The 23,366-nt window shown below is 36.2% G+C and overlaps 1 protein-coding gene across 1 annotated transcript; it reads left to right on the forward strand.

Annotated features, from left to right (window-relative positions):
* The first annotated feature begins 15,228 nt into the window (after positions 1-15,228).
* Positions 15,229-16,167, forward strand: LOC101100737 (olfactory receptor 6C4-like). Its single transcript, XM_011284052.2, has one exon. The coding sequence runs from the start codon at positions 15,229-15,231 to the stop codon at positions 16,165-16,167; it is 939 nt and encodes a 312-aa protein (XP_011282354.1).
* Positions 16,168-23,366: the final 7,199 nt, after the last annotated feature.

Raw genomic sequence — 23,366 nt, forward strand, 5'->3', positions numbered from 1 at the left:
ATTCTATTGTCTAGAGTGTTTCTAAGCAAAGCAGGGGCAGCAGGACCCACTGACAAAAGCTTAAAAAGAATATAAGATTTGCTTTGATTTTGTCAGTATCACTGTGATGGGTGGATCTCAGTGTATCAGTCTGAGTCTCAGCAAGAGATGGATGGTACTTTCAAATTGGAATCATTGAGAGAATATTAATGAGGGGGCTCTTAACAAATTGGGGGGATGGAGTTAGATAACTGTCACACAGCTCATAGGATGGAAATTCCATATCTCTTGCCCTGAAGGGACAAAGAGGAGTATTAACTGGAACCAGGATGATCCTACTACAATAAATAAAAGTCACTCAACAGGAATTCTGGTTTTTAGTAGAGGAAGGCAGCCATCCCAGTCTTATTCCATCCTGACTCTCAAATTTGCCGATTCCTGTTCTTCATCAAACCAAATCTGAGGGGCACCTGTGTGGCTCAGTTGGTTGAGGTCCAACTCTTGATCTGCTCAGGTCATAATCTTGCAGTTTATGAGTTGAAGCCCCACATCTAGCTCTGCACAGCTAGTGCATAGCCTGGTTGGGATTCTCTCTCTCTCTCTCTCTCTCTCTCTCTCTCTCTCTCTCTCTCTGCCCCTCCACTACTCTTGCTCTCTTGTTCTCTCAAAAAAAAAATAAATAAACTTAAAAAAAATCTGAGACAGAGGGCAAGAATGTCTATTGGTGCAGTATATAAAGGCCAGCCTTGTGGGGCACAAATCAGAATAGAAAATCATGAAGTGTAAATGGAAATATTCACCACAAACCTCTATACATTCTGCAGCTAATGTGATGCAAATATAATCATGTACTGTGTTTTACTAACTTTTTAAAATTTGTATTAAAAGGTAGAGACTTCTAGTTGCCAAGAATTCATGGTTCAAATTGTTTATATGCGTAGCTGTTTTAAATGAAGTTATTTAATAAGATTATTTTAGTATTAACATTTGATGATGTGGGTCTGGACTCTTTTGATCGTTGGCTAAATCATCTATTCATTTTTACTAATTAACTTTTACTTATTAGAATTTAAACAAAAAATACTTGCTGGACACTATAGTAAAACCAAAAGAGTAGTGATAATAATAAACAACATAATCTATCAAGTCACTGTCTTTAATAAATGTCCATGCAACAACCCAACAGGTAGATCTTATTATACATTTAATTTTCTAAAAGATATATTGGAATCAGAAAATTTAAGACTCTTGACAAGGCAAAGAGTTGTTGAGAGGTAGCCACAAGAATTTAAATTCAGACCCTTCTGTGTTTGAAATTCAATATGGTAATGTGTTAAAAGTCTCTAGTCACATTTTCATCCAGATAGAGCATGATTATAGATGGGATTTTTTTTTAATTAACACCTTAAATGCCTTCAAACAACTAAGAAGACAAAATGTGACTGGGTCAAATGTAATTTTGGAAACTGTAATATTTCCCAGAGCATAAAGATACATTGGCTTTGAATATGCAACTTATATCTAATAATATCTGTTGCTCCAAGTCTTCATTAGCAATTAGCCTTTTTTTCAAAATTCTATAGACTTGTTTTTAAGCGGTAACCAACCTCCATCATTCTTGGTCAATTTCCAGGAAAAATTTAAATCATCACAAATATGCAACTTGAGATAACTATTTTAATTTAAATGCAATTCCCTGAGATTTGTAGCCATTGACTATATTGGGAGTTTAGGGTAAGAAATATCAGTTTCTTTAAATCTTTCTCCTTCAATGGCCTTTTAGTTTTTTAAGTTAAATGCGTATATCCCAAAATTAATGTTACTAAGTTCAGTGACCATCTGGTAAGACTGTTGCAACGTTTTTCTACTAGTTGTGTGTGACTCATGAGTAGACTGTGAGTTTTTAAAATCAGTTTAGTAGTGCATGTGTATGCATTTAATAAGCTAGCGTAATACAAACTAGAATAGAATAACACAACAATTTATGAAAACAGTCAATGACAAGTAAATGCTATCTGAGTGTTTGATAGTACTGTTGTGAAAATAACAGAAAATATAGGATCAGATCTCACATGTTAAATGGTATGCTTTAGTTATGCATATATTATGTTTCGAATAAAATGTAAAATTGATTTCTTCTTGTAAGATGCCAGCCAAAATTTTCATAAGTCATTCATCTATTGCATATCTTATATGATTTATAATCCCTGGCTTCTTGAAAGGAATTTATAACACGATTACTATGTTTCATATAGTTTCATTAAAATTGATGTAAGTCATAAAGCCACAGACTGTTTGAGACATTTTTTTCTTCAGGCTTGTCATCCTCAATTTACAGCTTGGTTTTTTCTTTAGAGTTCCAAAAGCCAATTAATAGAGTCATTATTATATCCAGAGAGATGATTGAAAGTATTGATTTGATAAGTAATTCACCACCCCTGCCAAAATGCTAAGATTTTCATCACTAATAGTATTCTAGAGTTTTCTTTGGAAAGATATTTTTATCATTGTCTTTATGGTGATATGATTGACTCTTTTAGTGATAGTGAAAAAACATTTTGTAAAGAGTGTTTCTTACGTTTATAATTCATTAGAGCACTTCTATATATATGTCCCCTTATTGTCATTTATAAGCTTTTCCGGAAATATCTCCTCCAAATGTCTTTCAGTTTGAGTGTCAGAAGATGCCCTCAAAGACCAAACCTGGCACCCCTAAAATAAGAACTGGTTAGTTCAGGGGCACCTGTGGCTCAGTTGGTTAAGCAACCAGCCTAGGCTGGGGTCATGATCTCATGGTTCGTGAGTTTGAGCCCTGGATTGGGCTCTGTGCTAACAGCTCAGAGCCTGGAGCCCACTTGGGATTCTGTGTCTCCCTTTCTCTCTCTCTGCTCTCCCCACACACTCATTTTCTCTCTCTCTCTCTCTCTCTCTCTCTCTCTCTCTCTCTCTCTCTCTCAAAAGTAAATATTAAAAGACAAACAAATTTTAAAAAATTGGTTAGTTCAGTTTATGTATTATCCAATCCTGTCACATGTATGAGAACTGAGGGAAGAAGAATGAGCTATCAACGTGGTTGATATTTAAATATAGCTTAAAAATTCTATCTTGCTTTATTTCAATGACAATCAAGTCAAATTTGTGAATCTGATCCAATGTATAGAATTGCTTTATTTATTTAACATGGAGGAAATAACACTGTCCCAAGGGAGTTTTAAATTTGGTTAGGAGACAAAACTTTAGAGCTTTAGTAAAAATACAATTATGTAATAAAGTCATAAAGCAAAATTCTCAATATACCAAAATCAATGCTACGAAATGCACATACATGCACATTTATAAACTTGTTTTATTAAATAATGTTGATAGTGAGTGCTGTGGATTTTCAGGTAGTAAAGAGAATAAAATGCACTCACAATGTTGATTCATTATGGAATGAAACCCACATATTTGGTAGTCAGATAATCACTATTTTGAATCAAGATCCAATACACAATAACTATTTATCCTCCATGAAACTTCATCTCTAGCACAGATTTGTGGCAAAGTCATGTCAGCTTTTATTGTGCTATTACAATTCGGTACATTCAGAAAGGCGGGAACAGTGATCATTCACTAACTGCTTAGCCTCTGGACTCCTCATTTTTGAGTCTTAGGGAAGGAAGGCAGAAAACATTTCCCATGGAGGAAACCTGAAGGTCATGTATGTATTTTACCAGACTCCCTTACAGCCAGTTTGTGGGCATGTAAGCTAGCTCAACTGATAAGATACTGAATTCTGATTTAACAGTGCAAAGAAATGGAGACAGTAGGGATCCACCTGAAGCCAGTGGGTCCCAGTGTTCAGGGCCATGGAGACTGCAGTGACAGTGTCCAGAGATTGATGCAGTATACTTCTCACTATCTTTTCAATATGTTTCCTGGGTAAATCATGAAAAGTCAGTTTGAGTTTTTTTTTGGATTCCTTTGTTTTTCTTTGATTTAATGAAGACGTCGAATGGGTAGAAAACAAGTCAGGGAACAAGTGTCTTCCGACAAAATTAATCTGTAAGTTCCTATCAAAATGGCTTGCCCAGAATGTTATGAAAGGAACATTCTAGATCCAGAAGAAAAAAATACATACACGTATGTATATATGGAATATATTGTTATGTAGAGACAAAAACCGCCCTTCATCATAAATAAGAAGTGAATAACTTGATCTATGTGTTTTAAAGGCATCTGGACACAGGGCAAAAATAATTTTAAAATAAGCCTTTGGATGTGACCTTAAAAAATATTTTGATATTTTTAATTTTCAGATTAGTTGGATATATTTTCTTTACCTAAAACAATTGACAGATTTATGGAAAAATGTGTGATAGAAAAAAAAAGATAATTGTGTAATCAATTTTTAGTTATTAATGTGAACAAAAACCATATTAATAAAGCAAAATCAAATATGTGTTGCTAATATTAGTTTTTAAAACCAAGGTGCATACACATCAATGAATAGTTGACCAAGGAGTCAAGAATACTCAATGGAGAAAAGACAATCACTTCAATAAATTATGTAGGAAGGTTGGATATTCACATGTAAATGAAAGAAGACCCTTGTCTGACACCACTCACAAAAATTAACACAAATTCAAGTTTTTTTTTTTCAACGTTTATTTATTTTGGGGACAGAGAGAGACAGAGCATGAATGGGGGAGGGGCAGAGAGAGAGGGAGACACAGAATCGGAAACAGGCTCCAGGCTCTGAGCCATCAGCCCAGAGCCTGACGTGGGGCTCGAACTCACGGACCGCGAGATCGTGACCTGGCTGAAGTCGGACGCTTAACCGACTGCGCCACCCAGGCGCCCCTCAAATTCAAGTTTTAAGTGTAAGACATGAAACCATAAAACTCATAGATGAAAACAGGGAAACTACTTCTTGACATGGGTCCTAGCAATGACTTCTGGATAGAATGCTTCAAGCAAAAGCAGCAAATAAAAAATGAACAAGTGGGACTGTATCAAAATAGACAGCTTTCGCACAGCAAAAAAAACAATCAGCAAAATGAAAAAAATCTATAGAATAGGAGAAAATATTTGCAAATTATATACTTGGTAAGGGATTAGTAGCCAAAATATATAAAGAACTCATTCAATTCAGTAGCCTAAAACTCCAAATAATCCAACTTAAAAATGGGCAGAGGACCTGAATAGACATTTTTCCAAAGAAGATATTCACATGGCCAAGAAGTACGTGAAAAGGTGCTAAAAGTCACTAATCATCAGGGAAATGCAAATTCAAATCACAATGAGATATCACCTTGGACTTGTTCGAGTGGCTATCATCAAAAAAGAGAAGAGATACGAAATACTGTAGAGGGTGTGGATAAAAGGGAACCCTCGTGCACTGCTGTGGAAATGTAAATTGGAACGGCCACTATGGAACACAGTATGAAGTTTCCTCAAAAAAATTAGAAGGAGAACCACCATATGACCTAGCAATTCCACTTCTGGATATGTATCCAATGGAAATGAAATCACTATGTGAAAGAGATATATGCATTCCCATGTTCACTGCAGCATTACTTACAATAGCCAGGATGTGGAAACAATTGAAGGATCCATGACAAATGCATGGATAAAGAAACTGTGTGTGTATATGTATGTGTGTGTGTGTGTGTGTACATGTATATGCAATGGAATGCTATGCGTCCATAAAAAAGAAGGAAGTCCTGCCATTTGTGATAACATGGATGGACCTTGAGAACATTATGCTAAGTAAAATATGTCAGGCAGGTAAAGACAAACGCTGTCTGAAATCACTTATATTTGAAATCTAACAAATGCTCAGAGAAAAAGAGATGATGTTTGTTGTTAGCAGAGGCAGGGGGTAGGGGTTGGAAATAGGCAAAGGGGATCAAAAGGTGTAAACTTCCAGTGATAAGATAAATAAGCACTGGAGATGCGATGTACAGCAACTAGACTGCAGTTCATTCCGCAGTATGGACAATTTGAGAGTTGCTAAGCAGGTAGAGCCTAAAGTGTCTCCTCATAAGGACAAAAAATTGTAACTGTATGAGGTGATTGATGTTAACCGAATCTGTTGTGGTAATCATAGTGTCATATGTGTATGTCAAGACATTATTCTGTATACCTTAAACTTATATGGTGGTATATGTCAATTATATCTCGATAAAATGGGGAAAGGCAAAACTAGTGAAAGTTGAAAATAGAAATAAAAGCCTAGATGTCATTGCTGATTCTTTCATTAACTATCTTGTTGACCTTGGTCAAGACAGAAACTCTTTGAAACTCACTTTGATCATCTATAAAGGAGCAAGTTCTAAAATCGTGTGAAATAAAACATTTGACAACAGTAAAGAGTAATGTATGGCTTATAAACGGCAAAGTGGTCGGAGATAGGGTAAAAACGTTCATGGATCAATTTGCAAAAGGAACTTCACTTTAAGTTGAAAAAGAAGCATGCCTTGTGTTTGACCAGGTACCATAGGGAAGGCCAAAAAGAAAGTGAGGGAAGCTTTTCTAATGCTAGTTGACTTTTTCTCCATTTCTTATATACTTGTCTATAGATTGGGCTTTTCTATATTTTATGAATTTATAGGCTTATGTTTTTAATGGTAATCAGGATACTTGATATCTCTTCAGCATATTCCACACAATATATATCATCACTGTTGTGAAACGAATTGTGTCCCCCACAGAGGTAAGTTGAAGTCCTAAAAGTGGGTATGTGTGACTGTGACTTTATTTGGAATAGGGCATTTACACGTGTAATCAGGTGAAGATAGAGTTATACTAGATTGGAGTGGGCCCTAAATCCAATGACTATTGTCACTATTTAAGGAGAGATTAAGAGACGCAAAGGTCCACAGATCCACAGGACCAACAACCATGTAAACATGGAGACAGAAGCTGGAGAGATCTCGCCAGGGGTACCGAGGACTGTTGGCCACCACCAGAAGCTAGAAGAAACACATGTTCCTCAGAGCCACCAGATCTGGCCTCCTGAATTGTGAAAGAATACATTTCTGTTGTTTTAAGCCACCGGGTTTGTCATTTGTTATGGCAGCCCTGGGAGACCAATATGGTCAAAACGGCTTTTAAAGTGATTAGGATAATGAAGCTCAGAGCAGAAAAGAAAAAAAAAAAAAAAAAAAGAAGAAGAAGAAGAAAAAAGAAAGTGATTAGGTGATTCTTCATGAGCTGGTGTGGTGGATGGATAGGAAAATGGCCATGTCTTTTGCTATGTGACTCCATAGCTCCACTCAGCAGGAAAATGTCTGCTTCTCATCCTTTGAATCTAGCCTAGACCTGTGACTTGCTTTTGCAAAGAGATGTGACAGAAGGAATGTTGTGACAACTCAGAGTGTCAGTATCAAGAAGCCAAGCATGCATTCCTCTCTCTCTCTCTCTCTCTCTGTCTCTCTCTTGCACCCGCACAATTCTCAAGAGAGCAAACCAAGGCTAGTCTGCTGGGACAGACATCTATTGAAGTAGAACTGATTCATCTCTACCGAGGCCATCCTAGACTAGCTCAGAGCCAATTGATTCCCAGGAAGTGGGAGAACCCAGTCCATATCAGCAGAACTGCCTAGCTGAACCAGAGACTCATGAACAGTAATAATGCTTGTTGTTTTCAGACACTAAATTTCAAGGAGCTTTGTTATGTAGAAATGGCAAAGTGATAAAAGATTCATGACTAATTCCAGACAATCCCTTGACTCTAAATTTTTCCCAGTATAAAGCACGGTGCAGAGAAGTTGTAAATGTGAACCATGTATTGTATCCAGTTTCTCCTACTTACCTTTCTATTTACCCACGTGATTTATTGAAATCTCTCTGCATTCATTTGTCTGTCTCTCCATTCTCAATATTCCAATATTGTTTTCTATCCTCTTCTTGGAATCTTTTACCTGGCTTAGATTTCCATTTCCCTTTTGGATCTCATCACTACATTGATCTCAGCATGAACTCTAGCTGCAGTTAGAACATACTACCCCTAGATACCACAGCTCTCAGTATAGTCCCTATAAATTATCTGTTAGAACATAAAGCACCCATTTGCTCACTGAGGTGTATAATGAAACATTGACTAAGCATAGCTATAAATAACATAGGCTATATGCTATATTTAACATCTACTGAAAAAATGGTAATGCCACGATGTTGGGTATTTGTGGAAAACATGCAAAGGAAACAGAATATCTGAATACCTTTATGCTTATAATGCTTAATTGGAGAACTTAGAGTTGGCAGTTGGTACAAATAGGCCCTTTCTTTCTTCTTCCTTTGGAATAACACTCACACAGTTCCAAAACTGATAAATTCTTTCCCAGCGAACTGATCTTCTATGTGAGAGTGTAGGGTGGGTTGCAAGGCAAGGATTAAAAGGGGTATGAGACTATTTTAGGGTTATCTTGACTGTGGTGAAGTCTTCATAGGTTTATGACAGATCTCAAAATTTATCCAACTGTATACTTTAAACATGTGAAATTTATTACAAATCAATTGTCTCAATAAAATGGAGTATGTAATTTAGACACTTAATTTGGCTTAAATAAATCCTCAACAAATATTTACTCAGCAAAGGCATCATGCTATTTCCTTCCTGCAGGGAATACATATCTATATATCTATATAAATATTGGCGCACGCATGCACGCGCGCGCGCACACACACACACACACACACACACACACACCCCAATATATCCTAAAATGGTTGTTGCCAAAAACTTGCTTAAGCATATAGAGAAGTTAGTACATATTTCTCATATAAGGCATTACAAGGAATATGAGCGTTGAAGCAGAGTTTTATACAGCAAAGTATTTCAATGAAAGACATATTTGAGAAATGGTTGGCAGCACCCATATGGCTTACATTAAAAGAAAGGGCAAAGAGAATATAAAAAGATGAGTTATCATTAAAGCATTGGAGGGATTCAGTAGTTACTTCACAAGGCTAGATTAAGTGCTAAAGAAGTTGCACCAAGAGATAATATGTCAAAGGATGAAAGCATTGTATTTATGCGTATATGAGTCAAAGAGAGGCTTCAGAGTGAAATTGGCCTGCTTTCCTGAGAAAATATTGGAATCATTAACATTACTATGTGTGTGACAGTGTGGTGTCAGGCAAGCAATTAGTGGCTATCTGGAAGAAGTTCACATCGCATACAACATTTTTTTTATTCATTTACTTTGAGAGGGAGAGAGAGAGAGAGAGAGAGAGAGAGAGGAAGGGACAGAGATGGAGAGAGAGAGAATTCCAATCAGGTTCCTCACTGTCAGCACAGAGCCCGATGAAGAGCTCAAACTCACAAACTGTGAGATCATGACCTGAGCCAAAATCAAAAGTCGGATGCTTAAACCACTGAACCACGCAGCCACCCCTACAACTTGTTTTCTTATTTCCATTTTGCACATAAAAGGCTTTTATTGATTAAAATCATTTTGAGGCATGGGTATATTTAGCATATATACATGTTCTATCAATCTACCTATCTACATATCTTTAATTTTCTGTTATCTTTATATATATATATGTGTGTGTGTGTGTGTGTGTGTGTGTAAACTGAATGTATATTATAAAATTTTTATTTTGTGCATTTATTTTATGCAGTGCTTATTTTATACATCTGATTTTTTAATTATGTAAAAAAATGTTTAATGTTTATTTCTTTTTGAGAGAGAATGAGAGAGAGAGGGGTGGGGGGAGGAGCAGATAGAGAGAAAGACACAGAATCCAAAGCAGGCTCCAGGCTCCAAGCTGTCAGAACAGCGCCCTACAATGGGCTCGAACTCACGAGCTGCGAGATCATGACCTGAACTGAAGTCGGACGCTTAACTGACTAGCTACCCAGGCGCCCATCTGATTTTTTTTAACATAAGTTTGGTTGGACATTTTTCTCATCAATAAATTGACTTTATACTGAAGGTTTGCACATGTGAATTGGAGATTAGAAGAACCGTCTGCATAATTTTTGACTGGAATTCTATACAATTTTTAATTTTTTTAAAGATTTTTAAAAATGTTTTTTTTATTTATTTTGAGAGAGAGAGAGAGAGAGAGCATGAACGAAGAAGGGGCAGAGACCTAGAGAGAGAGAGAGAGAGAGAGGGAGAGAATCCCAAGCAGGCCCCACACTGTCAGCACAAACCCCCACGGGGGGCTTGATCTCACAAACTGTGAGATCATAACCTGAGCAGAAATCAAGAGTCAGATCCTTAGCTGACTGAGCCACGCAGGCACCCCTATATAACTTTAAAACATAAGCTCAAGTTAGGAAAAGAATTATAAAGGTGACATTTTATTTAATTGTGCAATCTTGGGGCCCCTGGATGGCTCAGTGGGTTAAGCATCGGACTTCAGCTCAGGTAATGATCTGGCAGTCATGAGTTCGAGCCCCATATTGGGCTCTGTGGGGACAGCTCAGAGCCTGGAGCCTGCTTTGGATTCTGTGTCTACCTCTCTCTCTCTGCCCCTCCCCCACTCACACTCTATCTATCTCTCTCAGAAAAAAAAAAAAGAATAAATAAAAACATTAAAAAATGTTAATTGTGCAATCTTAACATTCCATTTTTTTGTGTGCTTTCTTTGCCTGAAAAATTGTTAACTATTTGGTCTGTGATATTTGCATGTGTATCCTCATCATTTAATCAGAAATATTAATCATGATTAGCTTTCAGGAAGAACTACAAATTTCCTTTAATGTTATCCCTTGAGTGGGATATGTTATAGTGAAATCTATTTCCTTAACTGAACACTTAGGAGGGCCTTTCAGATCAGTTTATTTGAAATATTTAATATAAATCAAATATTTATATGAAGTCTGTTAACACTTTTGATGTGTCAATCATATCTTTTTCTGTATGAAGTATCTTTGGAGAAAAGGAATTGTTGTTTCAAAGACATTGGATCCCTTATAATAGATGAAGGCAAATGATATGTTGGGATAGCTCAAGCCTATGGAAAATTGCTATTACATAAGGTTCCAGTAAAAAACAAGATTCAATTAATACATATCTCTAGGATTCCAAATATGTGCTAGTCATTTTCATAAGTCCCAGAGATTCAGCACTAAATAAAGTCCTTCAGCTAGTTGAGCTTACGGTTTAGTGAGGATAGAAGACAATAAACACATAGGAAATAAATAATAGAATTTAAGAGTGGTGTGAGGAACAACAAAAAATCTACTGGGCATAAGATATCAAACCAGTTAAGGTGTTAGACAGTGATTGAGTAGTGGGCATCTTGGATAGTATAATCAGGGAAGCTTCCCCTGAGGCATGCCCCAATTCTGAGATCTCAGGGACATGAGGGTGCTAGTCAGGTAATGTCTGGAGAAAGAACATCACAGAAAGATGCAACAGCCATTGCAAAGGCTTTGAGTTGACCACGGGCCTGGATGACAAAGGAATAGCAAGATATCCATTCACACAGACCAAAATGAGTAAGAAAAATAGGGAGATAAATTCTAAGAGCAAGGGAGTGGCAAGGAAGACTTGGCAGGGGATTTCAATCTGCTTACATACTTGTTTCTTCTTTTTACCTGCTAATTTGACAGATCTTTGTTGGGACAAAAAGCCAGGCATTCCTCAGCATTCTGAAGCAATCAAATTCTGGTGACCCAGGGACCATTTCCCAGTGGGTCCTAAGCCTTTATATTCTCTGATTTAGCCATGGAAGGAGCTAATTTGAAACTAAGGCAGAAGTGATTCACCTGTTTGAGGTAGGAGAGGGTTGGTGATGGCTGCATTTAACTAGACACGTACAGTCTATTAATTTGCTGTCTACCTTTCATTTTGCTTGTTGATACAACTGCATATACATTCTTTTTAAGCAATATTTTGATTGATTTAAACAGATACAGCTAAAAAATTAAAATATGACAGTTTTGGGGGCGCCTGGGTGGCTCAGTCAGTTGGGCGACCGACTCTGGCTCAGGTCATGATCTCACAGTTTGTGAGTTCCAGCCCTGAGTCGTCGGGCTCTGTGCTGATGGCTCAGAGCCTGGAGCCTGTTTCGGATTCTGTGTCTCCCTCTCTCTCTGCCCTTCCCCCACTCATGCTCTGTCTCTCTCTGTCTCAGAAATAAATAAACATTAAAAAAATTTAAATATGACAGGTTAGCATATACACATACATTCAGCAGAAAATGTTACACCATACTCACAGAATTAGAGCTTAAAGGAAATCAAATCACACTTTCTTCTGTTTTTCCACTAAGCCCTCTCCTACTTCCCATGGACTCAAGTTTCTGAACCTTCCTCCTAAATGCTTCATAAACTAGCAAACAGGTCCACCACAGAAGGAGACAGAGGCTAAACACGACACTTACATACAATTAATTGTAGAAATGATTTTACTTTGGAGAAGACATTCATAACTAAATTTATCTCAAAATTTTAGGGAACGCTCTTCCACATCTTTTCAACTACAAATAAACCTCTTAAAAAAATCACTGTACCAGCAGTAAGTCTTTGAGTAAATATATGTATTTTTTGCCAGATAAATCTTGTTTGGGTCAAGTATTTATTATTTGATCCTATATACATATGACTATGTATATACCACATATGGTATATATACAATTTTTCTGTAACTAGCATGAATCTTTATTATAAAGGAGTATCATCTTTTATTTTGCTGACAGAAACGTTTGATATAAATTTTTCTTTTTATATACAAATTCTCATTGTGTTCATCTTTTATTTGATAGATGATGAGGCCACTTACTAATAATTAAATGGTTTCACACTCATTTTTGAACACTCACTCATTAATCCAATGAAGTGTTTCTATTATGTGGGAATAATGGACAAAGTTTTCACTTTGTCAAAAAACTGATTACTTACACAATGGAAATTTCAGAATATTAATGTTCCTTAGCAAATACAATTGCTTGAATACTGTTAGAAAATAAGTCTTAATTAATAGTTAGGATCTAAAACGGGAAGCTTAACATCCATGTCTCCAAATTTTCTGACACATTAGCTATTTTCATGTAGACACGGAAAATCATTACCAATCATTCAAATCCCCAAGATTTATTTCAGCTAGTTTGGCAATATTACAGTCTAATGAGCTATGTTGCCATGGTAGAATAGGTGTGCCCTAATATTCTCTGCATATAAAATAATTTTGCAAAACTCATTATTTGTGTGCACATTTTTAATTACCTATATTCACTTATTTGTACCCATTAGAAAGTAATCAACATAATTCATGAAGCCATAGAAAGCCATTATTTCAACTAACACTGAAATTTATATTATTGGTGTATTAATCTAATTATCAATAACATAATTGAATTTTCAATAACACCTATAAGTGTGTAGCATATTATAACTTTTAAATTTGTTAATATGGAAGTATTTAACACAAAAGACAATTATCTACAAAAGTGCAAACTGATTAAAGTTGTGTTAGGAACACTAAAATTTTCCCATATAATTCTAGACAATCAACCTTCCCAAGTTGGCAAAACTCTTCTTTTGTCCGTATTAAATGCTTCTGGAATTTTTACCTTGATAGAAATATATAATGTGTGGCTATTACTAACTCATTACATGGCGTAATATAAAAATTATCAACCTATGTAAAACAGTTTTTAAAATGAAAATAATTTCATAATTTTTTGAGTAGAGAAAAGAATTCTTAGTAATATTTCTTTGTGTCTGATGATGAAAAATACTAAAAGATAATTCTGAGGAGCTATATGCATAAGCTTCGGTGGAATTTTTATATGTATAGTAAGTATAGCATTTAAGAAAATAGGGCTATGAATCTAAAGAAGTCAAAGAATTGATGAATCACTGAATTCCCCTGAAACCAATATACTGCACTGTATGCTAACTAAATCAAATTTAAATTTAAGAAAATTAAAAATCATGAATGTAAGTAATTTTATAGAAAAGGAGCTAATAAACCTTAGATTCTCTGATTACTTCAAAAAAATTTACGTTAAAGTTTTTACCAAATCTGTACAATTTTCTCATCTCTGTATAAAAGATATGGGAGAAATAAGAGCCTATTCTTTGAGCAATAGATTTGTGTTAAAGTCGTACAGACAAAGTGTACGTACTTGATATAACTGGAAAATAATTGGGCTTTATGACCAAGTGTTATTTTGGTAAATTTTAATACAGAAGGGGAAGAAAGAGTTATTATTGATTGCAGTTGTTAAAGTTGTATGAAGAGTTGAATTTGAACGGATAATTAAGGAACTGTAATATGCTGAAAACTCACACAATTCTCACAATTAGTGAGATTATTTTAATTTAATGCTTCCCCAAGTACTGACTAGTCCATATATCTGTATTAAATTGTGATAGCATTAAACACCTTTATTTAACATTCATTTAATTTCAAGACAGAGAGAGACAGAGTGCGAGTGGGGGAGGGGCAGAGAGAGAGGGAGACACAGAATCCTAAGCAGGCTCAAAGCTCCAAGCTGTCAGCACAGAGCCTCATGCAGGGCTCAAACCCATGAACTGTGAGATCATGACCCGAGCCAAAGTCAGATGCTTAACCCACTGAGCCACCCAGGCGCCCCTATGTGACAGCATTGTATTAGATCTTTGCCGCGACCCAGGAACTATAAGTTATATCAATTGCAAACACTTTATTAAGAATTAAGAGAAGAGTCAATCCAGGCTTAGAGCTTCAGCAGATACAGAGAATTATTATTCAAAATGACAAAACAGAAATAAATAATAAAAAATACAGAACAGCAAAATGAAGGAAGCAGCCAAGTTCAATTTTATTCCTATAGTTCATACCTTGATTTGTATTTACTTTGTTGGCTAATAAGCTGAGAGTTAAAAGGCTAATTTAAGAAATTTATTTAATTCAAATAACCCTACTCTAAATTTGTTTTAGATTTGTCTATATTTATGTGACAGACAGCATCTAATAACTTAGGAAAATCAAAATAGATTCAGAAGGCAAATATAAATGAAAATGAACTGAAAAGTGATGAGAAATGAATATGAATACAATTTAGGAGAACTAATTGAGTATGAGCCTAAGAAGGAGGAACTTTGTTAATTGTGAAGTAAAATAAGAAAACGTGTTAACATTTCCTTAAAAGATATGTCAGTTTTAAAACGAGGGCTAGAGAAGGATTCAGAGTTTTAAGGTTTCCCTCCATTTTTTTACCTGGATTTTATGTTTCAATAAAAATCTGGAACCTTTCATTTTATTCCAACCTTTGTCATTATTATAGTTTTCTCTCTTAATTTGCGTGAAGCTAGTGATGGGCAACCAGACATCAGTGATAGAGTTCATTCTTCTTGGACTGACAGCTGACACTGAGCTTCAGGCTGTGCTTTTCCTTTTTCTGCTGCTAACTTACGTCTTAAGCATCGTGGGAAACTTGACCATCATCATTCTGACCACGCTGGATTATCGCCTCCAGACTCCTATGTATTTCTTCCTCCGGAATTTTTCCATTCTGGAAATATCTTTTACCTCTGTCTTTGTTCCCAAAATGCTAGTCAACATTGGAACTGGAGACAGGACTATCTCCTTTGCTGCTTGTTTCACTCAGTATTTTTTTGCCATCCTTCTGGGAGCAACCGAGTTTTATCTTTTAGCTGCCATGTCCTTTGACCGCTACGTTGCCATTTGCAAACCCCTACACTATACAACTGTAATGAGCAGGAGACTCTGCATTCAACTTGTCTTGTGTTCCTGGTTCTCTGGTTTTTTGGTTGTCATTGGGCCTCATATAATGACTCTCCAGCTGCCTTTCTGTGCATCCAACATCATCAATCATTACTGCTGTGACTGTACTGTACTGTTGCATCTAGCTTGTTCAGACACACATTTCATAGAAGTGATGGAGTTCATCTTGGCTGCAGTCACCCTCATCTTCACCTTGGTGCTAGTGATCCTTTCCTACACGTACATTATCAGGACAATTCTGAGAATCCCCTCTGTTCAACAGAGAAAAAAAGCTTTTTCTACATGTTTCTCTCATATGATTGTGGTCTCACTTTCTTATGGAAGTTGTATCTTTATGTACATAAATCCTTCTGTTAAGGATGCAGAAACTTTTAATAAGGGCGTGGCTGTTTTAAATACATCAGTTGCCCCTCTGTTGAACCCTTTCATCTATACCCTCAGGAATAATCAAGTGAAAATAGCCTTCAAAGATATGGTCAGCAAAGTAACAGCTTTTTCAAGAAAATAAAGCTGAGGCTCATAATAATAATAAATACTAAATAACGAATAAATGTTTGTAGATGTATATTCTTGTATATTACAGTGTTTTCTATAATATGCCATCAGTAGTCCTACCTGAACACCAAAACAGTAAAACTATCTATTTAATAAAGCCTATTTTAACATGACTTTATTTCTTTAAAGTTTTAAAGGCCTGTGAGTGTATGTATGTGTGTGTATCTTCTAATGCTTTCATGCTATTTTTCCTTATCTGTACCTCACTTTTAAGGATAGGATTTGGGAGAAAGTTAGAATTGGGAGTATGAATTCTAATTGCTAGTTTTTTACAACTGAACTTTTTTATCCTCTCCCACATGGTGTCCCATCTCTATACTTGGAAATTGAATCATTAAATATACACCCAGAAGAAATCTACTTTAGTTTGTGAATAATAGCTTCAATAATATATCAGTTAATTAACAAAGTTGGCTATTTCGTAATTATACTATTCAGATTTAAGTTTAGTGTTTCCACAATAATCACTTACTGAAACACTAGGCTACTCAATGTTTGGGGTAAGAAAGATAGATGTAAAGAAGAGAAAATCAATATCTACTTATTTTCAAACTGATAGGAAAATAGTAATGATTTATACACACATTAAACACTGAGTGAATCCACAAAAGAGGGAAAGGGATAATTCAAATTTCAGTTACTTAGCAATATTATCATTATAGCAAATTCATACAAATTAATGTTGTGCCTAGTCATTGTGCTGGTTCCGTTTCACAAGAATATGAAATAAATTTATATGGACAGCATATATGATGTTAACAATTTTATAAGCTGAAATCATCTTCTTTCTAAGTTGATGCTAAACTTTAAATTTTATAATCTGATGTCCTCAGGCAGGGTGTCCATCACAAGCTGATATTTTCTAAACATTTCTTATCCATATTAATTTTTTTCAGAAAGCCTGGGCCAGACCCATAGTACGGGTAATTTTAAAATTTAAAGAAGCTATGCATGTTTCTTTCAATGTACTGATGAAGAAAACGGGGCCCTAGAGGTATCAACAAAATACTTTTTCTTAAAGCATATTGTTAAATTTGTACCCTTGAATCTTGACTCATCCATCTAATAATGGAGAATCTACTAAGTAGCAGAGATACTAAGAGTGCCCTGGGACACCAAGGGGGAGAAAGATGATTGAAAATGTAGCACCTGTTAGTTTCGTCTGAAAAATCACCTAAATTCCTGACATGTAGTTGTTGGCAAGTGAGGAAGTTTGAAACTTAGCTATTCAGATTGACGAGTAACTGACTCGTTAGTTCACTCAAGAATTTGTTGTTTCTACATCATCAGTAGTACATCAATCATAGTCATCCAAAACATTATCTCGTGTTATGGCGGTTGCTCAATTTCAAAAGACAGATCAAACAATACTATGTGATGGAACACTTTTTTGACAGAGCTAATTACTTTTAAAATACGTAAAATTCTGTTACCCCCATTTAATTAAAATATAAAAGTAAATCAGCCAACCAAACAACCACAAATCTAGGAACATTATGCTGAAGTTGCTGAACTTGTGCAGAAGATAGAAAAACAAACAAACAAACAAACAAACAAACAAAACGGCAGTCAATTAGGAAACAGGGTGGGGGAGTCCTAGGACATCCAGAGGAATACTAAGAGGGAGTCATTATTGAGTCTCTTAGTTCAATTAGAATCCAAGTTGAGTTCAGGCTGGGTTGCAGGTTTTGTTGCTATTCTGTTTTGTTTTGTTTTGTTTTGCTTTGTTTTGTTTCCTTATTTTGCTTAATTTTACAATTTTATGGATTTATAATTCATGCACAATAAAGTAGGACCAATAAAGTTTGTAACTTGAGGTTTGACACATGTATACATTTGTGAAACCATTACCTAAATCAAGATAATGAACTTCAAAAGTTTCTTTAGGCACTCTGGCAATACACGTCTGCAGTCTTCGTAATGTTTCCACTTGGCTAGGCTGAACTATTGCCCTCGGATTTCCCTTTCCTGTTTATTTCCTGTTTTAGTGGACCACCAGAGAGATTATTTGGGATATTTGGAGAACGGAGTGAAGCAGAAGGCATTCTGTGGCTCACAGAGGTTGTTGTTTAACTGCTGGTTTATTTTGTTGTAGAACACAGCTGCCATGCTTGCAATCTTTCCATTGTCACCTGGATTGCTTTTTTATTGTCTTCTATCCTCACTAAACCGTAAGCTCAACTAGCTGAAGGACTTTATTTAGTGCTGAATCTCTGGGACTTATGAAAATGACTAGCACATATTTGGAATCCTAGAGATATGTATTAATTGAATCTTGTTTTTTACTGGAACCTTATGTAATAGCAATTTTCCATAGGCTTGAGCTATCCCAACATATCATTTGCCTTCATCTATTATAAGGGATCCAATGTCTTTGAAACAACAATTCCTTTTCTCCAAAGATACTTCATACAGAAAAAGATATGATTGACACATCAAAAGTGTTAACAGACTTCATATAAATATTTGATTTATATTAAATATTTCAAATAAACTGATCTGAAAGGCCCTCCTAAGTGTTCAGTTAAGGAAATAGATTTCACTATAACATATCCCACTCAAGGGATAACATTAAAGGAAATTTGTAGTTCTTCCTGAAAGCTAATCATGATTAATATTTCTGATTAAATGATGAGGATACACATGCAAATATCACAGACCAAATAGTTAACAATTTTTCAGGCAAAGAAAGCACACAAAAAAATGGAATGTTAAGATTGCACAATTAACATTTTTTAATGTTTTTATTTATTCTTTTTTTTTTCTGAGAGAGATAGATAGAGTGTGAGTGGGGGAGGGGCAGAGAGAGAGAGGTAGACACAGAATCCAAAGCAGGCTCCAGGCTCTGAGCTGTCCCCACAGAGCCCAATATGGGGCTCGAACTCATGACTGCCAGATCATTACCTGAGCTGAAGTCCGATGCTTAACCCACTGAGCCATCCAGGGGCCCCAAGATTGCACAATTAAAAAAAAAATGTCACCTTTATAATTCTTTTCCTAACTTGAGCTTATGTTTTAAAGTTATATAGGGGTGCCTGCGTGGCTCAGTCAGCTAAGGATCTGACTGTTGATTTCTGCTCAGGTCATGATCTCACAGTTTGTGAGATCAAGCCCCCCGTGGGGGTTTGTGCTGACAGTGTGGGGCCTGCTTGGGATTCTCTCCCTCTCTCTCTCCCTCTCTCTCTCTCTCTCTAGGTCTCTGCCCCTTCTTCGCTCATGCTCTCTCTCTCTCTCGCTCTCAAAATAAATAAAAAAAAACATTTTTAAAAACCTTTAAAAAAATTAAAAATTGTATAGAATTCCAGTCAAAAATTATGCAGACGGTTCTTCTAATCTCCAATTCACATGTGCAAACCTTCAGTATAAAGTCAATTTATTGATGAGAAAAATGTCCAACCAAACTTATGTTAAAAAAAATCAGATGGGCGCCTGGGTAGCTAGTCAGTTAAGCGTCCGACTTCAGTTCAGGTCATGATCTCGCAGCTCGTGAGTTCGAGCCCAGTGTAGGGCGCTGTTCTGACAGCTTGGAGCCTGGAGCCTGCTTTGGATTCTGTGTCTTCCTCTCTATCTGCTCCTCCCCCCACCCCTCTCTCTCTCATTCTCTCTCAAAAAGAAATAAACATTAAACATTTTTTTACATAATTAAAAAATCAGATGTATAAAATAAGCACTGCATAAAATAAATGCACAAAATAAAAATTTTATAATATACATTCAGTTTACACACACACACACACATATATATATATATATATATATAAAGATAACAGAAAATTAAAGATATGTAGATAGGTAGATTGATAGAACATGTATATATGCTAAATATACCCATGCCTCAAAATGATTTTAATCAATAAAAGCCTTTTATGTGCAAAATGGAAATAAGAAAACAAGTTGTAGGGGTGGCTGCGTGGTTCAGTGGTTTAAGCATCCGACTTTTGATTTTGGCTCAGGTCATGATCTCACAGTTTGTGAGTTTGAGCTCTTCATCGGGCTCTGCGCTGACAGTGAGGAACCTGGTTGGAATTCTCTCTCTCTCCATCTCTGTCCCTTCCTCTCTCTCTCTCTCTCTCTCTCTCTCTCTCTCTCTCTCTCCCTCTCAAAGTAAATGAATAAAAAAAATGTTGTATGCGATGTGAACTTCTTCCAGATAGCCACTAATTGCTTGCCTGACACCACACTGTCACACACATAGTAATGTTAATGATTCCAATATTTTCTCAGGAAAGCAGGCCAGTTTCACTCTGAAGCCTCTCTTTGACTCATATACGCATAAATACAATGCTTTCATCCTTTGATATATTATCTCTTGGTGCAACTTCTTTAGCACTTAATCTAGCCTTGTGAAGTAACTACTGAATCCCTCCAATGCTTTAATGATAACTCATCTTTTTATATTCTCTTTGCCCTTTCTTTTAATGTAAGCCATATGGGTGCTGCCAACCATTTCTCAAATATGTCTTTCATTGAAATACTTTGCTGTATAAAACTCTGCTTCAACGCTCATATTCCTTGTAATGCCTTATATGAGAAATATGTACTAACTTCTCTATATGCTTAAGCAAGTTTTTGGCAACAACCATTTTAGGATATATTGGGGTGTGTGTGTGTGTGTGTGTGTGTGCGCGTGCGCGCGCCAATATCTATATAGATATATAGATATGTATTCCCTGCAGGAAGGAAATAGCATGATGCCTTTGCTGAGTAAATATTTGTTGAGGATTTATTTAAGCCAAATTAAGTGTCTAAATTACATACTCCATTTTATTGAGACATAATTGATTTGTAATAAATTTCACATGTTTAAAGTATACAGTTGGATAAATTTTGAGATCTGTCATAAACCTATGAAGACTTCACCACAGTCAAGATAACCCTAAAATAGTCTCATACCCCTTTTAATCCTTGCCTTGCAACCCACCCTACACTCTCACATAGAAGATCAGTTCGCTGGGAAAGAATTTATCAGTTTTGGAACTGTGTGAGTGTTATTCCAAAGGAAGAAGAAAGAAAGGGCCTATTTGTACCAACTGCCAACTCTAAGTTCTCCAATTAAGCATTATAAGCATAAAGGTATTCAGATATTCTGTTTCCTTTGCATGTTTTCCACAAATACCCAACATCGTGGCGTTACCATTTTTTCAGTAGATGTTAAATATAGCATATAGCCTATGTTATTTATAGCTATGCTTAGTCAATGTTTCATTATACACCTCGGTGAGCAAATGGGTGCTTTATGTTCTAACAGATAATTTATAGGGACTATACTGAGAGCTGTGGTATCTAGGGGTAGTATGTTCTAACTGCAGCTAGAGTTCATGCTGAGATCAATGTAGTGATGAGATCCAAAAGGGAAATGGAAATCTAAGCCAGGTAAAAGATTCCAAGAAGAGGATAGAAAACAATATTGGAATATTGAGAATGGAGAGACAGACAAATGAATGCAGAGAGATTTCAATAAATCACGTGGGTAAATAGAAAGGTAAGTAGGAGAAACTGGATACAATACATGGTTCACATTTACAACTTCTCTGCACCGTGCTTTATACTGGGAAAAATTTAGAGTCAAGGGATTGTCTGGAATTAGTCATGAATCTTTTATCACTTTGCCATTTCTACATAACAAAGCTCCCTGAAATTTAGTGTCTGAAAACAACAAGCATTATTACTGTTCATGAGTCTCTGGTTCAGCTAGGCAGTTCTGCTGATATGGACTGGGTTCTCCCACTTCCTGGGAATCAATTGGCTCTGAGCTAGTCTAGGATGGCCTCGGTAGAGATGAATCAGTTCTACTTCAATAGATGTCTGTCCCAGCAGACTAGCCTTGGTTTGCTCTCTTGAGAATTGTGCGGGTGCAAGAGAGAGACAGAGAGAGAGAGAGAGAGAGAGAGAGAGAGAGAGAGAGAGAGGAATGCATGCTTGGCTTCTTGATACTGACACTCTGAGTTGTCACAACATTCCTTCTGTCACATCTCTTTGCAAAAGCAAGTCACAGGTCTAGGCTAGATTCAAAGGATGAGAAGCAGACATTTTCCTGCTGAGTGGAGCTATGGAGTCACATAGCAAAAGACATGGCCATTTTCCTATCCATCCACCACACCAGCTCATGAAGAATCACCTAATCACTTTCTTTTTTTTTTTTTTTTTTTTTCTGCTCTGAGCTTCATTATCCTAATCACTTTAAAAGCCGTTTTGACCATATTGGTCTCCCAGGGCTGCCATAACAAATGACAAACCCGGTGGCTTAAAACAACAGAAATGTATTCTTTCACAATTCAGGAGGCCAGATCTGGTGGCTCTGAGGAACATGTGTTTCTTCTAGCTTCTGGTGGTGGCCAACAGTCCTCGGTACCCCTGGCGAGATCTCTCCAGCTTCTGTCTCCATGTTTACATGGCTGTTGGTCCTGTGGATCTGTGGACCTTTGCGTCTCTTAATCTCTCCTTAAATAGTGACAATAGTCATTGGATTTAGGGCCCACTCCAATCTAGTATAACTCTATCTTCACCTGATTACACGTGTAAATGCCCTATTCCAAATAAAGTCACAGTCACACATACCCACTTTTAGGACTTCAACTTACCTCTGTGGGGGACACAATTCGTTTCACAACAGTGATGATATATATTGTGTGGAATATGCTGAAGAGATATCAAGTATCCTGATTACCATTAAAAACATAAGCCTATAAATTCATAAAATATAGAAAAGCCCAATCTATAGACAAGTACATAAGAAATGGAGAAAAAGTCAACTAGCATTAGAAAAGCTTCCCTCACTTTCTTTTTGGCCTTCCCTATGGTACCTGGTCAAACACAAGGCATGCTTCTTTTTCAACTTAAAGTGAAGTTCCTTTTGCAAATTGATCCATGAACGTTTTTACCCTATCTCCGACCACTTTGCCGTTTATAAGCCATACATTACTCTTTACTGTTGTCAAATGTTTTATTTCACACGATTTTAGAACTTGCTCCTTTATAGAGGATCAAAGTGAGTTTCAAAGAGTTTCTGTCTTGACCAAGGTCAACAAGATAGTTAATGAAAGAATCAGCAATGACATCTAGGCTTTTATTTCTATTTTCAACTTTCACTAGTTTTGCCTTTCCCCATTTTATCGAGATATAATTGACATATACCACCATATAAGTTTAAGG

Source organism: Felis catus, chromosome B4 (genome assembly GCF_018350175.1).
Source record: "Felis catus isolate Fca126 chromosome B4, F.catus_Fca126_mat1.0, whole genome shotgun sequence".
NCBI classification, from domain to species: domain Eukaryota; kingdom Metazoa; phylum Chordata; class Mammalia; order Carnivora; family Felidae; genus Felis; species Felis catus.